The sequence below is a fragment of the Zootoca vivipara genome, chromosome 3 (genome assembly GCF_965207765.1).
Source record: "Zootoca vivipara chromosome 3, rZooViv2.hap1.1, whole genome shotgun sequence".
NCBI classification, from domain to species: domain Eukaryota; kingdom Metazoa; phylum Chordata; class Lepidosauria; order Squamata; family Lacertidae; genus Zootoca; species Zootoca vivipara.
Window position 1 is genome coordinate 93,872,388 of NC_142586.1, and position 18,091 is coordinate 93,890,478.

General features: G+C 46.8%; 1 protein-coding gene across 2 annotated transcripts in view; it reads left to right on the forward strand.

Moving 5' to 3' along the window:
- PTPN14 (protein tyrosine phosphatase non-receptor type 14) overlaps positions 1-18,091 on the forward strand; it is a 117,262-nt gene that overhangs the window by 93,173 nt on the left and 5,998 nt on the right. For both annotated transcript variants that reach the window (XM_035111317.3, XM_035111318.3), the window contains exons 13-18: positions 383-1,863; positions 4,827-4,970; positions 6,863-7,081; positions 11,525-11,653; positions 14,252-14,483; positions 17,142-17,305. In XM_035111317.3, the coding sequence (XP_034967208.3) occupies positions 383-1,863; positions 4,827-4,970; positions 6,863-7,081; positions 11,525-11,653; positions 14,252-14,483; positions 17,142-17,305 (2,369 nt within the window). The remainder of the gene's footprint in view (positions 1-382; positions 1,864-4,826; positions 4,971-6,862; positions 7,082-11,524; positions 11,654-14,251; positions 14,484-17,141; positions 17,306-18,091) is intronic.

Genomic DNA, 18,091 nt, shown 5'->3' on the forward strand with positions numbered 1-18,091 from the left:
TCACATTCTTCTTCCTGACTATGGCCGGTTCCACGAGTGCCTTGGGCTCCATAGCTAGCAGTGGGGAGACCCAGCTTGTGCAGGCAGGACGGCGATGTAGTCATCAGAGTTTTGGAAGGCCCTCTCTCTTGGAAGGCCATGATGGCAATATTCTGGCTCCACTTTCAGACCCAATATGCCTCTGAATACCACTTGCTGGGAATCGCAGGTGGGCAGAGTGCCACTTTATTCCTGTTTGCAGGCTACCCACTAGCTGCCCAGTGTCAGAACAGTTTGCTAGTCCAAAAGACCCGGCTTACGTTCTCTTATCCCTTACTCCACTGTCCTTAGCCTGTTTGTTCATGATGTTTCTCCTTCGTTTCTCGCTTTCTCCTGCCCACAGACAGCATTTTTCATGGAAACGAAGATATGTTTTACTGTAGATCTCAGAGCAGCTTGGACAGGTGCGCGGTGGATTTCAGCTACTTGAACGGCAACGTTCCCAACGGCAGCGTGTGCAGCGCCCAGAGCATGAACTCTCTCAACCACTCGCAGAACTTCATCCAGGCTTCTCCGGTGTCCTCCAACCTCAGCATCCCTGGGAGCGACCTAATGAGAGCGGACTACATCCCGAGCCATAGGCACAGCGCAATCATCGTGCCTTCCTATAGGCCGACGCCAGACTACGAGACGGTCATGAGGCAGATGAAGAGGGGAGTTGTCCACCCGGACAGCCAGAGCCAGTCCTTGAGGAACCTCAACATTGGGAACACCCATGCATACAACCAACCCAAAGACCTTGTGTACAGTCAACCGGAGATCCGGGAGAGGCCTCCTTACGCCATTACGTACGGGCCTCAGGGCACTTACAAAAAGCACGCCGCGCCATCTGAGCAAGTGAACCCCATCAACGCTGCGCAGACGAAAGCAGCAGCCAGTTCCATTTCCCACACCGTTAGCACCCCGGAACTGGCCAACATGCAAGTCCCCAACAACCAGAGATGCGGCACGGCGCACATCTTAAAAAACTACCTTTTCAGGCCGCCGCCGCCATATCCGCGCCCCCGCCCAGCTACCAGCACACCCGACCTCGCGAGTCACCGCCACAAGTATGTCAGCGGTAGCAGCCCCGACCTGGTCACTCGCAAGGTGCAGCTTCTGGTAAAGACCTTCCAAGAGGACAGCTCCCCGGTGGTCCACCAGTCTCTCCAGGAAGTTAGTGAGCCCCTTATGGCAGTCAAGCACCACGCGGCCGTCAACAAGCGCCACAGCTTGGAAGTGATCAGCAACATGGTGCGTGGCATAGAGGCGATGGCTTTGAAGAGCCTCAACGCCCCCCTGCCACGCAGGAACACATTGCGCGAGCAGGTGCAACCAGAGGAAGTGGTGCCCAGGGCTCATGAGGTCCAGCAGCTCCCTCACTACCACCACAAGAAGACCTTCTCGGACGCCACAATGCTGATACACAGCAGCGAAAGCGAAGAGGACGAAGAACCTTCGGAATCGGTGCCTTCCATGGCGGCGCTCCATGAAAACGTGGAGTACAGCGCTCAGCTGCAGGCTGCCTTGGCTAGGATACCAAACAAGCCTCCCCCTGAGTATCCGGGCCCCAGGAAAAGCGTCAGCAACGGAGCCCTCCGGAATGAGCAGGCGAACGTTTTGCTGGCCGCCTCTCGAGCCAGGGCTTTCAGGCCGGGTCCTGCGAAAGCCATCAGCATATCTCGAACTGATCAGGCATCAGTCAATGGGTCCTCACTTGGCCCATCCATCTCCGAACCGGACCTCACAAGTGTAAAGGAAAGAGTCAAGAAAGAGCCAGTGAAGGAGAGGCCTGTGTCGGAAATGTTTTCGATTGAAGACAGTATCATAGAAAGAGAGATGAGGGTAAGTATATTTTCAGTTAGGACACAGATGGGGTGGAGTGGAATCTCTGAATCAAACTGCTACAATAGATTTAAAATTTAAAAAAGTTTTGCAGAGCCATTGAAAGACTAGACCAGTGTTTCCCAAACTTGGGTCTCCAGCTGTTTTTGGACTACAACTCCCATCATCCCTAGCTAGCAGGACCAGTGGTCAAGAACGATGGGAATTGTAGTCCAAAAACAGCTGGGGACCCAAGTTTGGAAACAGAGCTAGACAGTCTGAGAAGGAGAGGTAAAGTCAATGCCTTTCTTTAATCGTGTTGGCTGTCAAGAAGTCAGATCAAGAATGTAGCTGTAGTAAAAGTTGAGATTGTAATCATACTGGCTAGAAACTTAATTTGAAGAATGATGCTGAGATTCTCGAAGTGCTGTTCACAGCACTTGACTCTGTTACAGACCTTCTTCTTGTTCTGCCATGCTGGGTTCAGAGCTCCTAATCATGCCTCTAAGGTAGAAGAACTTCACATGTAATGACTCAGATTCAGGCACTGTGCCAGCCATAATTAAGCTATGCCATAGTTTGAGGTTCCAAATATACAAAAGGCAGCCATGGTTTGGAGCTGCTTGCCTGCTTTCATTTCCCACCCACTCAGAACTCAGTTTCATCCCAGCTCCATGGTGCAGAAGCCTCTTGAGATCGTAGCTGTGGTTTGTCAGTAGTCTGTGACTTCAACCACAAACCAGAATTAGCACAAATTATTTGTTTGCAAACCAGCTTCAAACTTTGGTTCTTGACCCTGGTTTGTCAGCTCCAAGCAAACCATTGTTTGTGAGCATACTTGGGTTCAGCCACTGGTCCTGTTTCAGGAGTGATGCTAAACCATAGTTCAGTATTATGTGAATGAGCAGATGTGGACCTTGGGCTTGCATGTTCCTCCTCTCCTCTCTCCTCTATACACAACTGCAAGGAGGAAATAGAAACACCTTTACAGTTTTTCACTGACCAGAACTTACCATTGTATCCAAAAAGGACAAACTGTGGTTAGTTTAAAAATGATGGTTCATTGAAAGAATAATAAAACCAGCTATTAAAGCAAACCATGGCTCAGTTTACGTCAGAACTCAGCCTCTGTCAAATACAGTTAGAGGCAGAACAAGTAATTTTGTAAGGAGGCTTTCCAAACAAAGACAGGATTGATTCAGCCATCCTGAAGGACTTTTTAACTCCCATTTGTTTCAGCCTAACACACTCCATTGTCCTGAATGAGAGGCTGGAGCAGAAGGAGGCCTGAAAGCTTTCATCAAGTACACTACAGACAAAAATACAAAATAGCTGAAGTCATCATCACCCCTCCAATCTCTCCCCCCCCCCCCATCAAAAGCTACCCACACTGAAGAACATTAATTCAAGGCTCATTTTAGGGCAAGGTTTTCTTCCACAACCCCTCCCAAGAGCATAATTCCTTAGTTTATGCAGTTTCCAGGTCAGCCAGAAGCAACTAGACAGAAATGCATTGCCTCTTACAGATCTGGAAATACCCAAGTTATACGCTACTGCCAACTACAGAGGATGATGAGGTGATAAGGTTTGGGGAGTGGCATAAGAGCAGCTTTCCTGGAAACACCTGGATTTGACTTGCAACTATTCCTTAGCCCCACTGAGCGATTGCAGAGCGCCTTCCCCGATATCAACCATCTCAGGTGCTGTGACTGGCAGAGGACATACTATGGGTGGAGCCACCGCTGGGTGCTCCCTGATTGGCAGTGCCCCTTGCCATTAAAAAGGTCACAGAAGAGTCCATTCATTCAGAGGGAAGGCAATGGAAATAACAATTTATTATTTTTATTAAGAATAACAAATTAATATGCTGCTAAATGCTGAAACCAGCTTCTAAGTGGTTTACAAGTATAAAAAGCAATTGCACAAGCGTGTTCGTTTTTTGTTTTGAAAAAAAAAACCCCATAATTAAAATATGCAGTAAAACAGTCCTGTTTAAAAAGGTAAAGGGACCCCTGACCATTAGGTCCAGTCGCGGACGACTCTGGGGTTGCGGCGCTCATCTTGCTTTATTGGCCGAGGGAGTCGGCGTATGGCCTCCAGGTCATGTGTCTATCATGACTAAGCCGCTTCTGGCAAACCAGAGCAGCACACGGAAACGCCCTTTACCTTCCCGCCAGAGTGGTTCCTATTTATCTACTTGCACTTTGACATGCTTTCAAACTGCTAGGTTGGCAGAACACAGCAATTAAAACGGGATGCAGGTCGAGAAAGTGCTTTGTTCGCCCTTAGTTTTAGGAGAATTGATGGCGCTTCTGAATGTTGAACCCACATTTGGAAGTAAATTTAGAGGCAGGGGAAAAAAACACACACAAAAGATTAATTTAACTCATTTCAGAGCTTAGAAACGTTCTCGTTTTACGTGTCACAATTTTGCCTCCTTCCACAACGCCTCTACCTGGTGGCAACAGAGCATTTCCAATTGGCCTTTTCTTGAATTGGAGGTGGGGTGGGCGTTGGATCTGCATTTATTCACTTTACGCTCAACAGAGCCCATTGTACTAATTTCAATGTAACAATGCTGTTTAAAAATCCGCCACCAGTCTGGGCTTATGTTTCATCTTTGTGGTTTGTTTGGCTTGCCTGATGCAGCTCACTCTGTGCCTAACATTTACACACACAGCACACAGCACGCAAGGGGGGCGGGAGGGGGAGAGAGAGAGAGACGCCTGTTTTTGATAGCAGGTCCCCTGTATCGTGGGACTGTTCCTTTGAAATTAAAGCTCTGCACTCATGTTGGAACAGGCCCCCCGGGGAAATAATAGGAAGTTTAGGAGACGCATTTGGATTTGCTCTGCTAATGGCCGTCATCTGCACTCCTCGGCCGGAGTTGTAGATTTTGTGGGAGATTAAAAAGGCATTCCAACATTCTGCTGGCATTATTTCTAATCACCCCGAGATGAAAGCATGCCTTTTCTTGCCAAAAGTATCTAGAGAAACAGAAGATGGCAGGCCTGGAGGCCCAGAAGAGGCCCTTGATGTTGGCAGCGCTCAACGGTCTCTCAGTCGCTCGAGTTCCAGTGCCTGAGGACAGCCAGGATGAAGCAGTCAAGGTGCCAATGGATGAGCGGGTAAGAATAGGACTAGCAAAACAAAGGGCCACCATTTTGGTTTCCGTCGGCAACGGCTTCTGAAGTATTAAAAACCAGGTGATGTATTGCAATGCCCCGGTTAACACACGGCTGCAGAAATCACAACTCTGTGCATAAGACTGCTGGTGTAACATGAGGATGCATGTAATTGGGGCCAGAGCTAGCTCATGCAAATCTTGCCTCAGCTATGAGCCCTTGTGCAAAACCTCTGCCTCACAACAGAAGAGTATTTTGCCCACAGAAGTCTCCATAAGCACCGAAGGGTATTTGAATAAACGAAATGGACACACCTGTAGACATTTGCTGTCCCATAAGCATGTTTTCATAGGATAAAAGTAAAATAAATGGAGACTGCCTTAGGCAGCTGTTATCAGCACACCCACAGTGCTTGTTAGTGGGTTAGTGGTTTTCTTTTCTCACACAGTATGGACGCACCCACACGTGCAAATGTGCACCACGGTTTCACAGACTTTCACTCAGTGCTATCATTTCCCTTGAAATTTAGACACTACTATAGGAACATCGTTGCCCCAGTGTCCAGTTCTCTTGGTTCCTGTGTTCACAACCATTTGGCTGTCACTGTTACAACTTCAATGGCCTTAAGTCTTTCACGAAGTGTTTGCACAATCAAGCACCGCCATCATTATTTAGCTGTGGTCATAACTATGGGCACAAGTAACACCCAATTTATGCAGTGGTTATGTTCCAAGGCACTGCGTGTTCAAGTGAAATTGCGTATATTTGAAACACAATCGAAAAAGCCTACAAACACCCCGCTCCGCCCTGCCTTTTTGTGACATTTTTGAGTCACTTCCGGGTGTGGCACGATGCATGTGTGTGTGATCATGCTCATATCGGATGTGCTTGAAATGTATAGTGGTGTTCATCGAGGATGTTTCCATGACCAAAGGTCCTTACATCATAAGACTGAGACTCTCTAGCCTTGGCAGGCTATTTCCATCTAAAGATCAACACAGCCAATCCGGCCCTGCTGGTCTTCCTAGACCAGGCATCTCCAAACTGCGGCCCTCCAGATGTTTTGGCGGACAACTCCCATGATCCCTAGCTAACAGGACCAGTGGTCAGGGAAGATGGGAATTGTAGTCCAAAACATCTAGAGTGCCAAAGTTTGGGAATGCCTGTCCTAGACCTTTCACCAGATTTTGATCTGGTGGACCATGCAATTTTTTTTCATCCCCTGTGAAATGAAAGGGTTTTTAAATTGTTCCACTCCCCCCCCCCCAATGTTACAGTCAGAGAAAGTAATTGGGGATGTGGTGATTATTGATTTCACCTCTTCGTTCTTTGAATGGTCCTTTGGCCTCAAGTGTCTACTTCTTCTCAACTGTCTTCTATGTGGAACAGGTGGGATACAGTGGTACCTCTACTTACAAATTTAATGCGTTCCGAACGCACATTCGTAAATCGAAACAAATTGTGAGTCGAATCCCATAGGAATGCATTGGGAGAAAAAAAATGTAAGTCGAAGCAACCCTATCTAAAAATTCGTAAGTAGAAAAAATCCTATCTAAACTGCATCCAAGATGGCGGACGGAGCTCCATTCGTATGTAGAAACATTCGTAAGTAGAGTTATTCGTAAGTAGAGGTACCACTGTAGATTATCAGGAGTTTGGGATTATGGTGTTATCTGTAAAATACCTCCCCGCCCCACCCTATAGAGAACATAGAGAGTTTAATGCAGGCAAGATGGAAGAAATAGACAACCCTTAGCATTTGGGGGGGGGCTCCTCTGATGATTTATCTCATCACTGAAAGACAAGCAACTGCAGTATTTTATATGAGTCACTTTTGATTATAATGCCCCCTTTTGTGTTTGTTTGTTTGTTTGTTTGTTTTTAATTGAAAATAGTGCAAAATCCTGAGGAGGAAGCTAGAAGAGGGGATGGTGTTCACTGAATATGAGCAGATTCCAAAGAGGAAAGCAGACGGGGTCTTTACCACAGCGACGCTTCCTGAGAACACTGAACGTAACCGTGTCCGAGAAGTTATTCCGTATGAGGAGAACCGCGTGGAGCTTGTCCCAACCAAAGAAAACAACACGGGCTACATCAACGCCTCACACATAAAGGTAAAGACTGGGGGGACGGAAAGAAACTGCCTTTGTGGGTTGAAAGGCTGGGGTTGAACTTGGGAGGCCAGAGTTCAGATGTGAACTGTGCTGGGATGTGAACTCACCCGGCTGGCCAGTCCCCAGACGCTCTGTCTCAGCATCACTTAACCTATATGCAGTCCATGCCTGTCGTCACAGGATTGTAGTAATTATAATTTGTTAAACATTTTTTTTAACATGAATAGTGCCTCTCCTGCCTTAACCTTTCTTCGTCCTCGCAATAACCTTCTTCCGTGACTCGACTTGGTCTGACACAAGGCTTTCTTTCTTTTTTCTTTCATTCTTTCTTTTATTTTTACCCTGCTCTTCAGCCACAAAAAAGCAGCTGAAAGCAATCATTAATAAGATAGTCCCTTCCCTCAGGCTTACAATGTAGAAGAAACAGCACAAAGGGAAAAGGGACTTGGGAGGGAGGAGGAGAAACTCGGGGCACCAGTTCACCAGTGTTATTTCTGGCTGGGAAGGTAGGGGGAAGCAAGCTCTGTTCTTTGGCTGATGAATGCGGCCATGCTAGTCTCCCTTTGCCACACTGTTCTTCCTGGATCCAGAATCCTTCAGCCCCATGGCTGAAGGCAGGGGCGAGAGTGTGTGCCCTTCAGCTGTGCAGTCCTGGGACAGCTGTCAGCTGAAGCCAAGTGCAGCTTCTCCCTCCGTGACCAGGGAATAGGGCCAGGTTGATCTCCAGCCTGCCTTGATGTTACTCCGAGTGGCTTGGAACAAAAGTTAAAAACAGGCTGGAAAGCTGTGCGAGTGCTGCAGGTTCTGTAAAGACTTTTGCCTTGAGCCCAGTCAGGCACCCTGGGTTCTAGCCTAGGTGCTGTCTGCAAAGGAAAATCGTGTGTCAACCTCAGTCCATGGCTGAACCTTGCTTTGAACTCTGCTGCTTCTCAGACCCTGGCCCTATGCCGTCCCTACGTTCTGTACCCTGAATTTGGAAAAGCTGGGCAATCTGTGAAAGGAAGGTAGATTTGGGTGGCATTCATGACCCTTCTCCCTTCTGTTTTATCCTAATAACCCTGCAAGGTAGGTTAAGTGGAGAGGGAGTGACTGGAACGTGTCCAGAAGAGGGCAACCAAAATGGTCAAAGGCCTGGAAACGATGCCTTATGAGGAACGGCTTAGGGAGCTGGGTATGTTTAGCCTGGAGAAGAGAAGGTTAAGGGGTGATATGATAGCCATGATCAAATATATAAAGGGATGTCATATAGAGGAGGGAGAAAGGTTGTTTTCTGCTGCTCCAGAGAAGCGGACACGGAGCACTGGATTCAAACTACAAGAAAGAAGATTTCACCTAAACATTAGGAAGAACTTCCTGACAGAGCTGTTTGGCAGTCGAATTTGCTACCAAGGAGTGTGGTGGAGTCTCCTTCTTTGGAGGTCTTTAAGCAGAGGCTTGACAGGCACCTGTCAGGAATGCTTTGATCGTGTTTCCTGCTTGGCAGGGGTTGGACTGGATGGCCCTTGTGGTCTCTTCCAACTCTATGATTCTATGGCCCAGGGTTATACACTGAACTCGATGGCTGAGTGGGGGATTTGCATCTGGCTCTCTCCTGTCCACATCCAGGACTCTTAACCACTATGGCTGTGTACACACCATCTACTTGCACTGGTATGTTTTCAGACTGCTAGGTTGGCAGAAGCTGGGACAGAGCAATTGGAGCCCACCCCATCACATGGATTCGAACCGCCAACCTTCTGATTGGCAAGCCCAAGAGACTCAGTGGTTTAGACCACAGTGCCACCCGCTACCTTTACTTTTACCGTACACACCGTACATTTAAGGCACATTTAACCTCCATCAAAGAAACCTGAGAACTATAATTGGTTAATTTGCTGTGTTGTAGCTCTGTGAGGGATAAACTCCACTTCCTAGAATTCTTAGGGGAGATGGAAATGTGCTTTAAATACGCTTTAAATGTACGGTGCATATGCGGCCTATAGGAGAGTGGCTCTGGAAGCAAACCTCCTGGCTCTTTGCATCAGGAGTGAGGAATCTGTGGCCCTGCAGATGCTGTTGGGACTCTTAACTCCCACCAGCCTCGGCCAGCAGGCCTAATGGTCAAGGGTGATTTGACAAAACTTGAACGGATCTGCTTTCATGAACAATTTCTGCGCTGGTCAAAACAGTATTAAATTATGAGCATATCTTTGCTGCAAGACATCCGTACCAAGTTCCAAGCTCGGTTTGGTCATAAATTTACAACGCTAAGCCCTTGTTGAGTCAAAACACCTCTCTAAAACCAGAACCCTGTCAGATTTCTGCCAAAAGATCTGGTGGGTAGCAGATACTGTGTGTTTTTGGCACAACCTACCTCGGCTTGGATGACTGATTGCGGAATCTGAATTCCCTCCCTCCCCCATCCAATGGGAGGGGGGGGAGGACAAATCATTTCTGAGAGCATAATTTTGCTCCATCAGGTGGCAGGGGCCCAGAAAGAATTCTCCCCAGCCAGCTTTAAGAGTTCATATTTCATCTTGTGTGTCGGCCTCGGACATACCCACATTGTTCTGTGGCGCATGTAGCAACATGTGCTGATGCTTAGTAGTATACAACCCTGTGCGCTGCCAGCACTCCCCCCCTCCAAGGGGCTGTTGCAGAAGCCAGGCAGATGTTCTCTTATTCAGAAGGTGAAATTGCATCTGCAGATTTTTACCTCCGCCACGCAGCGAGTGTTTTTCACCCAGTTATCAATTTTTAATATCCTGCAGTCGGGGCCGCAGAGTGCTGCCGCATTCCATGCTGTGCACTCCCTCTGGACTAGTATTTATGGTTTTTTTTGCCCATGCCTTGTGCCAGCAGGCTGGGCGGTTGGGCCACCGTGGAGCAGACAGAGCAAAAACTTCCGTAACGTTACGATAAGATCTTGCCCCAGACTCCTACGCTGCTAGACCCAAGCTTGCAATCTTCAACAGGGTTGTCTGCCTTTCCCTTTTTTGCTTTGATCCTGGCTGTCAAGATTAACATGCCTTCAATCTGTGCATGCTAAAAAATAATAAGAAATCTGTTTTCAGTGGGCGCACTCATATGTCCACATCAGCAAACAACTTTCTCTTCACTTTTGAGCTGCTGGGATATAGACACGCTATACTTCTGGATACCAGTTGGTGGAAATTGCAAGTGGAGAAAAGTGTCATGGAACTCAGTTCCTGCATGTGGGCTTCCCATAGGCACCTGCTTGTCCACAATGAGATCAGAGTTAGACTTGATGGGCCTTTGGCCTGATCAAGGAGGGCTCTACTTACGTCGCCATGTCCAGATTCTAAATCTCACTGAAATTGTTGGGATCATTCTTAACTAATTTTTCAACAGCCTGTGGTGTTTCTCACCTCAGATGAAATAAACATGTCTATCTCTCTCTCACACACAAACACCATATAATGATGTGCTCACCACAGGAGCATGTTTATATAGGCCTTGAATCTTGGGATGGCCCTAAATGGCTTCGGCCCTGTATACCTGAAGGAGTGTCTCTACCCCCATCATTCATCCCAGACACTAAGGTCGAGTTCCAATGTACTTCTGGCGGCTCCCTCGTTGCCCACCCTGTGGAACTCCCTCCCGTCAGATGTCAAGGAAATAAACAGCTATCTGACTTTTAGAAGACAGCCCTGTATAGGGAAGTTGTTAATGCGTGATGTTTTTACTGTGTGTAATGTTTCAATTTGTTGGAAGCCTCCCAGAGTGCCCAGAGTGTCTGGGGCAACTCAGTCAGGTGGGCGGCATATAAACTGTTGTTGTTATCATCATCCTCTTCATCATCATCATCATCATCATGTGACAGGCAGACCTGCTTCTTCTGATTCAGATTTCTCCCCTCTACCCCACCACCCTGCAAATTTGTAGAATGGGTGTTTTGTGGGTATTTCATCTGGAAAAAGGAAGGATGGAAAGGGGTTCTGAACGCTCCATTGGCTCTTTATTTTTCCTCCACATCCCTGGTCCTTTTCTGTTGCTTCCTTGTTTCCAACATTGCCCTCTGAAGCTAAGCCAACCAGGTCCTAAAGCCAAAATATAAATAGAGGGTCATGTTTTGTGCATGTAAGAAAATTGCATGCAGCAAGGATGGGTGAGTGGGTTAAGCTGGCTGATAAACATGAACCTCTATGAGCTCATGACGAAGAGCATAGGAAGGTCTCTGGTACTGAGCCAGACCATTGGTCCATTGGTATGGTTTACCAGTGTCCTGGCAGCTGTTTTCCAGAGTCTTGAACCAGCCCTACCTGAGGATGTCAGGGATTGAAAGATTGAACCTTGCACTTCATGCGTGCAAAGCAGTGAGCTAAGGTCCTTCCTTAACTATGCACAGTTGCTACAGCAGAAAGAGAGAGGTGAAGATGCTCAATTGTGGCATGGATTTTGTAGTAATCTGTTGTTCTCTCCTTCTCTCTCTCTCTTCCTCAGGTTACAGTGGGCGGAGAAGAATGGCACTACATAGCCACACAAGGACCTTTGCCACAAACATGCCATGATTTCTGGCAAATGGTGTGGGAAGAAGGGGTGAATGTGATAGCCATGGTGACAGTAGAGGAGGTATGTAATATGTGGTTGCATGCTAACAAATCACCAGAGTCCTCTTCACGGGGAACTCTGAAAATTGTACCTCTGTAAGGCGTATAGGCGCCTCCTAACAACTCTCAGCAACCTTAACAAACTTTGGGGGAAGCCATGACTGTTGCTGTCGTAGCTCTTTACATATATGGCGTGAATAATGGACAAAGGCAGATTTCTGTCTGTCCCAGCGTTATATCTTTTATAAAATGTGTCCAATCAGAAGGTGTGGTGAGGGAGGTTCACACCATTCTCCATTTTAGTCACTAGCACCTGATTCTCAGACGGAACGGCACAATTTGGTGGCCCATCTTCAGGCAGAGAAGATGGGCCAAGGTGGATTTAGGGGAGCATGACCGGTTTGGTGGCCCTGGGAGTGAAGCTTTGGGGTTGCTGCAGGGGCATCACAACTGTGATGTAGAATGGAAGGCGAGAGGCGAGCGGGGGATTTGACGTTGCACAGGCGCCACTGAAATTTGAGGCCCCAAAGTCCACCACTGAGAAGGGGGGGGGAGTTGCTCACTGCACCATCACTGCCACAAAAGGCCCGGTGTCAATGAGCTGTCCCCTCAGATCACCTCTTTGGAATGGCATTCGTCCAAGTGGGCCTGCCACCGACCTCAGGTCGACCCTCACTGCAGATATAGACAGTACATTCAAAGATGTTTTGTTTGCCTGCATTTTCTCTTCCCCACCCAGTCCTAGTTCAAACCTGAGAGCATGCATTCCTTGGGCCTCTGTGGGCTTGCTCCCTACCCTTTGATCAGCTTGTCCTGTGCTAGAGGATAAGAGCGAGAGCCACTCTTGAGACCGGACCATGTTTTATCTTGTGTACACTTAAGGGAGGTTCAAATCGTTGCATGCATGTTTTGAAGATCTAGGAAGCGCTCTCCATGACAATATGCTTCTCTTTGCCGGTCTTCTGTTTGCTGTTTTTTTCTTTCTTTCTCAAAATTCCTTTGAACCTTTGCCTGGGATGACTCAACCCTTTACAACCTTGTTTGTATCAGTCTAGCTGGCCGCACAGTATAATGATGGAAGTTTAGCTCCATTAGAAGATTGCTGCATGCCAAACAAAGCAGTGGATTCTGAGAACACAAAGCTGCCCTTATTTGAGAAGAATGATATTCTCAACCTATCCAAGGCCACCTCTGCATTACTAGCATCCTTATCAGCTGCGAATACATCAGAAGTTGTTGTTCCAGTTAAAGTATCCAGTAAAAAAGAGAGAGAAGAAGTCGCCTTTATTCCCATGCCAAGCAAAACAGTTATTTCTGTTGTAATCCCACAACTGTATGTTGTGCTATAAACCTGGCACACACAAGTAAACCAGCCCTGCATCCTGTTCAGAACTCTGCTGCCTTTACAGGCACACAGGAACAGCTGTTCTGTTTAAATAGTGCGGCCTGATTTCCCCCATTTTAAACATTTAGCACTATCAGCTGTTCAGAAGGGGGAGCAAGAGTCCATTAAATGCACAGTTACAGAGTAATCTGACCACAGAGAAAGCCTCTTTCTAAGCGGCGGCAGGCAACGGTGCTGTCTTATGACCTGAACTCTGATTATATGCATGCATTCATATCATGGCTTTTATGATGCTCGGAAACAACGAGGAATCTCCACTGTCCTGAGATGGTGGAAATTTGCAGACAGTAATTGCAGTATGAATGCACACTCTCCGTGATAAGAGGGCACTCCTGGAACCCCAGGATACACGGAGGCAAGGGAGTTAGTTGTTCATGGGGAAACAGTCAAATAATATCACAGTCTCCTGCCCGCTCCCCATTTTCCTCTGATGTCCTCACTCAGCTGTTTTCTGGGAAACTATAACATGCTGCCCTGAGGTGGTTGCTTGAACTTTGGGTTTGTTGCAGTCCCCCACAATGAAGAGCATCTGCGATATTTTCTGTGCAGTGCTGTAAACGCACACTAGAAATGCTTTGGTCTGGAGCACACAGCATCGTTTGAGGCTGCATGTTGTTGTGCGGTTATTAGTCTGAACTCACATTTTGGGACTTTGGACAATTATGGGATGTTTCGAGCCATTCTCTTAATTCCTTTACTTAATTCCTTAATTCAGATTTTGCTTGCGGCGTGTACAACCCATGCAGGGGTGCCTAAGGGTATGTAATACTGTCCTTGACTTCACTTGTTCTGTAGCCGTGAAGCCTTCACTGGTTGGTGGCGCCAGCTTTATCATGGTGCCTTGAGGGAGAAGGGGTCAGTTTGCGTAGAAGTTACACTTTGCCAGGGTTTTGCCCAGTTTCCCACACCAGCTTCTGGGGTAGGAGGAAAGCTTTTATGCTAGGGATCGGCAGCTGAGCCAAATCTTTCAAGGACACATTCCAGCCAGGGAAAAACACTTGGGGTATGAAGTGATGGGTGGGGCCTAGGGAGAGTTTTGAGGCCTGGAGGGCCACAACTGGCCTGCGTTCCTGAAGTTTTCCCACCCTTGCTTTAAACCACACAGGCACAGTACTTGATTTTTAGGCATACCCATTGTTCACTGTGGCTTGTGGCTGTAAGAACAGACCGTGCTGATTTTTTTATTTGCTTCTCCTTCCTTTTGCCATGGGACAGGAAAGAGGGAGAGCCAAGAGCCATCGCTACTGGCCGAAACTCGGCTCCAAGCACAGCTCAGCCACTTACGGGAAGTTCAAGGTGACCACCAAATTCCGCACTGATTCTGGTTGCTATGCCACTACGGGTCTCAAGGTCAAGCACCTTCTGCTAGGGCAGGAGAAAACGGTGTGGCATTTGCAGTACACTGACTGGCCGGATCACGGTTGCCCAGAAGAACAAGGCTTCCTCTGTAAGTTGTGTGTGTGTGTGTTTGAAATGTGGGTGCTTTCTTTTTGTTTTGAGTGAGGACATCAGTGAAGTTGAATTAAATGTTGGAGTGAATCCTTAGAACTATTTGCTGATACACACACACACACGTGTGTGTGTGCCAGCCATATAATGATACTGACATTTATTTCCTGAGCTTTATTTTTAGGGAATAATAATAATAATAATAATAATAATAATAACAATAATAATAATAATAAATTAATTAATTAATTATACTCCACCCACTCTGAGCGGCTCCCAACATCATCATCATCATCATCATCATCATGTGATAAAATATCAAACATTAAAAACTTCCCTAAACAGGGCTGTCTTCAGATGTCGTCTAAAAGTCATATAGTTGTTTATTTCCTCGACATCTGGTGGGAGGTCATTCCACGGGGTAGTTGCCACTACTGAGAAGGCCCTCTGCCTGATTATTATTGTGTTTGGGTGTGTGCAGGCCGGGACCAAAAGTGGAGCTGTATGTTAAAAAGAATATGTGAAAAACTATTAATAACAAAAAGGAAGGGAAATATTTTCTTGACTGTGTCAATAGCTTGGTTGTGCAATCGTGTGTAGGCCTTTTGTAAGAGTTACACTTTGCCAGGGGTTTTTCCTAGTTTCCCTTGACACTACCAGGGCAGGAGAAAAGCATGCATGCTAGGGATCAGCCGCTGGATTCAGCCGAGTCTAATCTGGGGATGCATATCCCCATATGCCAACCTAGAGGCTGTGTGAAATTCCTGGAGTTTATGGCAGCAGAAGCTGCTTGCAGATCACTCCATGGAATGGGGATTGAGATGATGGCCCATTGCCTCATGCTTAAGGTGGCCTTGCAAGTAAAGTGTTTATTGCGCAGAGGAGGATGTGCTTTGCATGCAGAAGATCCCAGACTGATTCCCTGGCATCCCCAGGATTACCAGCTAACATAGATGGGAATCATCATGCCCAAGAGCTGTTGCCCATTTTAAGAAGAAAAGAAGCTAGATTATGCCAGCACTCAGACTTTGCTTTAAAATCCCTAAAATAAAATAAATAAATAAATCCTTCCAGCAGCACCTTAGAGACCAACTAAGTTTGTCATTGGTATGAGCTTTCGTGTGCATGCACACTTCTTCAGATACCAAATTGCATGCACACAAAAACTCATACCAGTGACAAACTTAGTTGGTCTCTAAGGTGCTGCTGGAAGGATTTATTTATTTATTTTTGACTACGTCAGACCAACATGGCTACCTACCTGTAACTATAAAATTAAAAATGTGTGATAGCTCCTGAATGCTAATACCTTAGGTACCCACCTAATGTTCATTGGGAGTGCGTTCCAAGGGGCAGGTGCTGTTAGAATACTAGGCCCACAGCCCAGTATTCTTGTGCTGCGACTGCCCTCCGGTTAAAGAAGACAGCACACATTTTGTAGTTGCTAAACTACTTTATTAGAGAGAGATGCAGACACATTCTGCCATCTTCTCTCAGTCAGAAGCGAAAGTAAAGTGAGAACAATGAACATCACATGACAGGAGATCGGGTTACATCCGGGCTCCTGCGTGGGAAAGAACAGCAGTCATATATGTAAACAATCAGTCACATGCAGCAGATGTGCCATGTATAGGATTTATGCTAACAGGTGCCACCACTCTAAAGGCCCCGCTCTTAGCTGATGAACCTTGGAAGCATATGGCACACACCGCATGTCTCTTCTTATAAAGGTTGGGTTCATGTAGACCACAGAGCCTTTAGGTTTTGTTAAAGACTCCTAAATACGTCTGTGTTTAGTAAGCATGTGAGTTAGTGGTGGGATTAGTGGGGCTGAGCATGCTAGCTCTGTCTCACACACACACCCTGGTTGTCCTCCACAAATTGAAGGGAGCCTCTGCAGCGGGGAGCTGCTTGTAATGCAGATTCCATCTTCAGGCTGCCACTTGTGGAGGGTGATAATATTAGCAATGGAGCTGGTATGCTCACCACACACCCTTCCCATGTCTACTTAACTAAGGAGGGGTGTGGTTTTTTTTGGTGACTTTCAGTGACATGTAGCCCATGTTAAGACGACTGTCTGTTACCAGACAGGCAATTGCTTTCTTTCCTTCTTTGTTACCCTACACGGGGCTTTCTCTGTGTAGGAAAATTTGTGCATGAAACAGGCCAGAGAGAGAGAGAGAGAGAGCAGCAGCAGGCATGTTTGAAATTCAGAGACATTCTGCAAGGTAAGGAGAGGGCCAGATGGATGCTCCCTACCCATTAGATACTGGCTCTGACAGGCATTTGTTTCAAGGGGACCTTGCTGCTGTTCTGATCCCAGCCTGTTAATAGCAGGAATTGCTGTAAGTAATGTCTACAGTCATCTGCTTAAGGGACTTGGGGATTTGCAGAGGGGGAAAGAGTGTGTGTGTGTGTGTTTTTAAGAGCTGTTTGATTTAAAGGACCGAAGTCCCAAGTAGTAATTGACACCCTGCTGCTTCTTGCTTAACTCAGTGCTGTTTGCTGTCCAGAGGCCAAATAATTAGTGCCTTCTAAGAATGGTAAATTATCATAATTTAAAAGGAAGCTTGCTCCTCCATGCATTTCTCCTCTTTTTATGTGAGGCTGGGTAGCATTTCAGGAATGTGATTTCCGTTTTATTCCCGCCACACAGCCTATTTGGAAGAGATCCAATCTGTGCGACGCCACACCAACAGTGTCCTGGACAGCAGCAACAACTGCAACCCCCCAATTGTAGTTCACTGCAGCGCCGGCGTGGGGAGGACGGGGGTCGTCATTTTGACGGAGCTCATGATTGGCTGCTTGGAGCACAATGAGGTGAGCAAACCTGTCTTTCAGAAGGCGGGCCTCTTCTTGCTTAAATACAGGTGTGATCCTGCAAGCCCGGCTGCAAAACGTGAAAGTATGTGGGGAGGAGCTCCGCAAATTCCAGAGGGTTAACCAGGTTACGTCTGAACAAACATACAAGAGCTTGGCGGAAGCTTTCGCAAATTGCTTCAGCCGATGCCCAAAGTGGTTGTCAGGTGTCGTGAAAAAATGGAGCTGGTTGTTTGCGAAGTGCAAGAAGTAGTCTGTTGACAGGTTTTGTTTTTTTGCAAAGCTTAAGGTAAGCAAAACTTATATTCACAACACCTTTCCATACTATTATGTGATTCCCTTTATATAGGTTTTATAACCTGATCCTAAGACTAGTAAGCAAGGTTCATTACTTTCTTTCAAGTAAGAACCGCGCTCTTAGTGCTGCTTCCTCTACACACACACACACACACCCCTTTAAGGTACTTTTTTCAGGAACAAAATGGCCAACCAAGGTAATCGGAGATGGACTGGCAAAATGAAAAACACACATATTTTTTTTTGCAATACTGAGTGCAAAAAAGAAAAAGAAAAAGTTTTCATTTAGAGAGTTGCAATAAGAATGCCATGACATATAAAACATTTCTCCCAGATGGCTAAACATTAAGGAAGCTTGACTTGGAAAACAAGGATGTAGCCACTGCTTTGTTTTTGCATCAGGTAGTGGGGGGGGGGAGAGAAATATGGCAGATGCTCAGTTATTGGGCTGGGCTGTGCAAGTCCCAACTGGTCTGCATTCCCTGCCCC